Source organism: Abrus precatorius, unplaced genomic scaffold (assembly GCF_003935025.1).
Source record: "Abrus precatorius isolate BTA unplaced genomic scaffold, Abrus_2018 Scaffold8, whole genome shotgun sequence".
Classification (NCBI taxonomy): Eukaryota; Viridiplantae; Streptophyta; class Magnoliopsida; order Fabales; family Fabaceae; genus Abrus; species Abrus precatorius.
In genome coordinates this window covers 34,289,148-34,295,957 of record NW_020874428.1, presented here as the reverse complement: position 1 = coordinate 34,295,957, position 6,810 = coordinate 34,289,148, and the positions used below count along the sequence as shown (strand labels likewise).

The following is a 6,810-nucleotide window of genomic DNA, read 5'->3' as shown; positions in this document are numbered from 1 at the left end:
CACCAACTCCGAAAACATTATTGCCAATAAAAAGTGATTTCAAGAAACTTTCTATTTGAATAATTCTGGCATTCGTGTCTCGTTAGTTATATCAATAGTTATTAGTACTAGTAGTCTTGCATTTAGTATTGTCAATTTAATTATATTTAACATTTCATATAGATAATTTTGTTAATTTAATTATATTTGTAGACTTAATCAAAGTTTATAAAAGTTATAAAGTTTCCATTAAAAAAAGAAAGTATTAATTATGCATTGATTTTACAAAATAACGATAAAAAATGAACAAAACAAAATAGTTAAAGCAAAAATAAACAAAGAGAATATTTACTTAATAAATTAATAAAAAGTATTAAAAAAAAATACAACAAAGCTGTCATTTAAAATGATAACGATGCTGTGGCCCAACTCGATACCTCTTGTGCTGTGCTCCAACTGGGATGGCAGATGTTTGAATCAAATTTGGGGAGAAGACAAAATTTACGAACAGCTATCTCAAAGCTTTTGCAGAAAGATTTTTGGCAGGCACACCGAGTCCAGACTACTCACGTTTCTTTCTTACCCGTTGATCAACAAATTGGACCCAAATTATATTATTAAATTTAGTTTCACTAATAACCCAAGTTCAGTTTGCATCAATGCCAAACCCATTTAGAAAGTCACTGAACAACTATGGCCTTTTTTTTTTTTTTTTTTTTTTTTTTTTTTTGTAAATCAATAGAGTATTAAGTTATAGAGTATGTCAAAGACTAATGCTAGCATTAAGTTATAGAGTATGTCAAAGACTAAACAGGCCGCTAATGGCCAATTTAGTTTCCCATGCCCCTACCTCCTTGAAAAGATCAATTGAAAAACAATGCATGCTCTAACTAGGAATCAAAATTACCCACACCCAAGTAAAATAGCCAGAGAAGAGGAAAGAAGAAACACGCATACCTCGATACTTCAACTACGGTTTCCAGAAAGGAACTAAAACTACAAACAGCAGGAGTTCTAAAAACTATTAACTGTTACAGAATTCAATTCCCTCAATGCACAAGATCAAATAGGAATTTAAAACAGAAAGAACAATAGAGGATAATAAAACGAGAAACCAAACTGTTTTTTGCTTGTGAGATCAAAATAGATAAAGGTTCACAGGAGGTAGAGTAGAGGAGTCCCCTAGCGAACAGGTCAAGTACTTCTGCTCCAGCATATTCAATTTAAAAAGCCAATTTGGGAAATAAAAACACCACACTAAACATGAAAGAGATCTTATGACTACTCCAAAAACACCAGACAGTTAAAACTCACTAATCACTCCACGGAATCAAACACGTAACCAAAATAAGTATACCTTGCGATTAATATCTAGAAATCAGTGCATTCAGCATTTGAAACCCCCCTGGAAATATTCAAGCAGTTCACATGCATTTCAATTTGACATATGATCCATGAAAGGATAATAATACATCAACAGCAAACGACATAACCACGGATTTCAATAGAAAAACACCAACCCACGCAGTAAAGGGACAACAAAGGCTGAAAATCAAATGTCTAAAACGCGTGACGCAGAAGAGAAATCAAAATCAAAATGACTAAGTCACAAAAAAAAGTGAACCAAATACTAGAAACTTCATTGTAATACTAATAAATTTCACTACTACAAGGTTACGATAACAGGAAGTCGAGCAGCGTACAAGCACAGCCTAGAAGACACAACACACATCAAACTTGCTTCTACTATGCGAAAACAACACCTACACAATCTAAACCATTCATCACCTAGACAGATTCACGTATATCAGACTGTGGAAATATACAGTACATCCATTCCCATCCCAATCCTTTTGTCTCCAACAAAGTTAAACTAACTAACTAAGTTTGCTCCCTTGCAGGAACAGAATACCAAATCTTCATCCCTACAATCTTCGCCTTCGTAATTTCTTCAATTGCTCGTACCCTACGGCTATCCTCTTGAAAAAATAAAGGAAGCGCGTCAGAGACCAATCGAGCAAACCCATTAATCATCTACTAGGTAAGAGAAGTACTCAGACTCCAAACAACGAAATCGTTCATTCCATATCAAGCCGCAGCAACCGCCTCAAGTCACTGGTGGCCGCGCCGTTCCTCCCTAAAAATCCAGGAACCGGAACGGAACTCGGATGCGGAGACGCAACGAACGCCGAACCGGCATAGATTCCTTCCTTTGAATCCGAAACCCTAATCTGTTTCTGCAAGGTTAACGGATCCGGGCCCAACCGATCCGTCGAGCCCAATAACAGATCGAGGCCCACCTCGCTATTAACCCTAAGATTACTATTCTCCGAGGGAACAGCGAGCACTTGGTCGTCATTCTCCAGGGTCAATTTCTCGCCTCTCTTGAGGATCTTAACTTGTCCCATGACAAGATTAGCGGCAGCCGGACTTTTCACAGCCGATCTATCGGCCGGCCGTCTCCGATCGCGATCGTGATAATTGGCCTGAAAGGCGGCGATCGGACTCCGCTTTCGATGGCGGTTATGGGAGGGCGAGGAATTGAAATTAGGGTTCGGGTAAGAATTTCTTCGAGATCGGGCGTGTGACGTGGCGATAGCTAAGGCATCGTTTGGAAGGAACCGGCCTTGAAGGCAATCGTGGGAACGTAGAACAGCTGTTCCCATTTCTAGAGAGAGAAAATGCGGAAATGTTTTACGAAGAGAGAGAGAAAGAGTTTTTTATTTCACTTGAATGCGAATGTAAGAAGGGACGATTGGTTATTTATAGAAGAAACTGTCAGATTAGGAATTTGAATTATTTTGTGAGTCACGTGACCACGAACCGCCCTTACCGGATGGTTAGGTTTTCGGTTACCCCAGCGGGCTCTGATTGGATATTTGACAGGGTCAAGTTTGTACCTTTCAGACCGAAATTACATTGGCACCCTTGTCACGGACACGTGTCGACCTTCTTAAATGATGGATCGTTAGGCGGTTCCGGTAAGAAAACTCCTTTCAAGGTGCACGGGATCCCCGCTGTGACTGCATATAAATATTTGCATTATTTACAGGTGTCGGCTTCTAAGTACTCTAGCTTATTAAAATAAAATTAAAAGAAAAATTCACTTTACATCCGTGAGTTTTAAGAATGTGGAACACTGTATTTTAGAAATTGTATAACAAATACAAAAAATTCTTTGATTACTTAGATGTCTAGTTTTTTGTTTTTAAATAGAAATATCTTTTATTTTTTAATCTCTTTTTTTTTCTAGTAATAATAAATATTTTTTAGGAATATTTTTAAAAAAAATTGATGTTTGAATAAAAAAAATAGCTTTTTTATATTTTAAAAAGTATAAGATGTTAAACTATATATTTAAAAAAAAAGTGCACATTATCAAATGTATAAAAATATAAGATTAATGTTTTCTTAAAATTAATACAAATCCTAAAAAATAATTTTAAATGTTATAAAAATAAAGATGGAGTTTAATTAATTTATAAATATTTTTATACAACATATTTATTATGTATGAAGTTTGTGGACACTGATCAAATAACCAAAATTATTAAAACTACGACAATGCACTCGTCATATAACTTTTAATAAAAAATTATTTATTGTTTTAAATATTCAAATACGAAAGTACTAATTAAAAAAAACATTAAATTATAATACTTTAAAACAAAGATAGTAACGTTACCTTCGTCTGAGCTATCAAGGACAATTGGAAACGTACTTAGATAGGAGGAAATAGGAATTATAAAAAAAAAGGATATTGATTAAATAAATAAAAGTAGGAGCTAAGGGAATATAAAAAGTTGTATACTTATTTAGGATCTATAATTTTTTTTAAAGAATAAAAAAATTAGACATAAAATTATTTATTGTATGTATTTTGCTATTTTTAAATTGTTTAAAAATAACACGTAATGTTCATAAAATTAAAATGTATTGTGTTAAAAATAAAATAGACGTTTTAAAAAACTTTATTAATTATTTAAAACTGGATTAAATATTAAATATTTTAACAAAATATGCTAAATGTAAAAAACACTCATTAGAATAATGTAATTTTTATTAATTTATTGTTTTTAAATTTATTAACAAATGTTCTTAAAATACCAATTTACGCTGAAATTAGGGATATTTACACTGTATAGATCATTATAGTTATGACCTGTCTTATATCTTTAATATTTTATATTACAGTTTATTTAAAGAGCTTACTGTAAATTTGAAGAGACATGGTATTTTTTTATAATTAATAATTATAAATTTTCTATTAAAAATTATATTTTTAAAATAAATTATTAATTTTATTATTTAATAATTTAAAATTAATAGTGATAATTATTTTACACGTAAAAAATATTAAATGTTATTTTAATTTATAAAATATCGTAAAATTATTTTAAATTTTCTTTTATTAGTGTAATATAAATACTTCTTTAGATATAAAATTCGAAAAGAAGAATTCTTGCGCATTGTTGCAGTAATATTTTTTATATCCTTTAATAATAATTTTGGATAGAATATAATTTCATCAAGTCATTTACTTGGTTATTAAATAGGCAGAAATAGTAAAATAATCATATTAAGAACATTGTTATACACCAACGATGAGTCACACCCAACTCATAATCTGGTCTGAATTATCTTTTTGAATGAAGATGCAAGCACCCCTTTCGGTCTGGTAGGGTTGGTCTGCCCTGAGTCACATTGATCATGACATTATTCTCAATTATTCTTCTAACTTGTTATGCCAATAATCCTTCACCCAAAGATTCCTCATATCTTACACGGCAATCAGGAATGGTTGCAGTGGTTGGGTCATATCACCCAATTATATCTCACCTACACCTCAATCATACAAATAAAACATTATTAGTCAGTCCATGTAACATATTTTCACCTTTTTGTTTATCTGTAAAAAAATTTACCTATTTAAGCGTTCAGATATTTTTATGAGTTTGATTTTAATGTTGGAGAAATTTTTTTATACTATTAATCAATTAAAATACGTCATAAATATAAACTTTATATTAAGCAGAAATTAATATTTTTCACAGAACAAATATTTTATAATTTAATGAGAGTATAATTTATAATTATTTTTTATTTCATTACTTGCATCGCAATCTCAATTTATGTTGTTTGGTTATATAATTTGAAGCATAGTTTAACAAACACTTTTTTTTTGCATACGTACTTAACAAAATGCCATAATCTTTTTCTTCAATCAACCTTCAATAGTATCTCTAACATCTTTTTGCCTAATCAATTGTTTAATGTCGCCTCCAAAGCTTTATGATATACGCACTTTGAAAATTCACTACAAATAATGGTGTGCTAATAGTTTTAAATTGTAACAATATAAACTGATTTCTCTTGAACACTTTATGATATGAAATTCAAATAGCGTGATAAAACCCAAATTGCCAAATTGAAAATGATCATGACACTAATGAATAATAACGATATTTGTGCATTATTTTCGTATTTTACAACGATGCTTGCTTTTTCTTTTTTTTAAGGTTTTATTTCTTAACTATGGGCCAACGATTGATTAGTTGTGTGTAATAATCAATTGTTACCTTTTTTTTTAAAGGTTTTACACAATGAGTTACATATTGTTGTTTTAAGAGGATTGTTATCAAAGTTTACTTCAATTATTAACTATATATATAATAATTATTGAATGTAAAAGTACTATATTCATACCAAGTGTAAGAAAATGATTCATGGATAGAATATAAGAGACTAACAAAACTTTTTTCAACTATATTCTTAGATTAAATAACAGAGAACCATGGGAGAAAAATATGCAATAGTATTGCAATTGTTGTAAAAAAAAAGTTTTTGTCTTATAATGACAGGATAAGAAAAACAATCTTAATACTCTAGTTGTTTTGAACATCCAAATTACTTACACTATTTTAATATCTCTTTACAATTTGCTCCCATTGCACTTCGAATTCGTAAGAAAGAGGGTTTTTATCGAGCAGAGACTCTGGCACTCTGCTATCTTGCAAATTATTAGTTTTTATTTTTTTATTAAAAAAACCCATAACAAAGATTAAGTTATTTTTATTACGAGACCTGTATAGACAATGAAGTGGATTCAATTTTTTATTTTGCACAAAAACAACTTATCAAATGAGAGAGCAAGGAAATATACGAAAAAAAAGAAGTAAAGAAAAGATAAAAAAACTCTAGAATCATCTATCTTCAATTTATGTCTCTGTCGTCATATTTACCAGTCAAAATAAATAGCCATCCCAGCCATAAAGCTACAAATTTATTAAAAAAAAAACATTACACTTTTGGAAGAGGTAAAATTTATGATCATGCAAATTAGATCTGAAAGGGAATAAGTTAAAATGGCATATTAAAAGGTGAAAAGTACATAAAGAAATAGACGAGGAAGAAATATTGGGAAATAAGTTATTTAACATTTTTTTAAATCGGAATACCCATTGATTCAAATATTTTCAAGTCCCTTTTATACAAAGCTTTATTATATTTTTTTAACAATATGTTTTTTAAATTATAATCGAGATTAATTTCATTGTTTGTATAAATATTTTTACACTATCAACAATTAGAATATATTATAAATATAATTTTTATATTAATTATTATAATTTTTTTTTTGCTGAAATGAAAATTTATAAATGAGTGATAGTGTATTTTTTAAAATTATTAGTATTCTTAAATTAAATTTTTATAAAAAATAAATAATATATATATATATATATATCATCTTGAAATATAAGATATATTTAATATTTTTATTTAATAATTAATTTTTAGATGTAAAAAATAAAATTAAAAATTATTCGCCTG

General features: G+C 29.5%; 1 protein-coding gene across 1 annotated transcript; it reads right to left on the bottom strand.

Moving 5' to 3' along the window:
• LOC113847124 lies at positions 1–2,710 on the bottom strand. The gene has a single exon (XM_027476011.1). The coding sequence runs from the start codon at positions 2,643–2,645 to the stop codon at positions 2,058–2,060; it is 588 nt and encodes a 195-aa protein (XP_027331812.1). The 5' UTR covers positions 2,646–2,710; the 3' UTR covers positions 1–2,057.
• Between the last annotated feature and the right edge of the window lie 4,100 nt (positions 2,711–6,810).

Bases quoted from the DNA above. Each gene is read 5' to 3' on its own strand.
- LOC113847124 (XM_027476011.1), bottom strand. From the start codon at position 2,645: ATGGGAACAGCTGTTCTACGTTCCCACGATTGCCTTCAAGGCCGGTTC.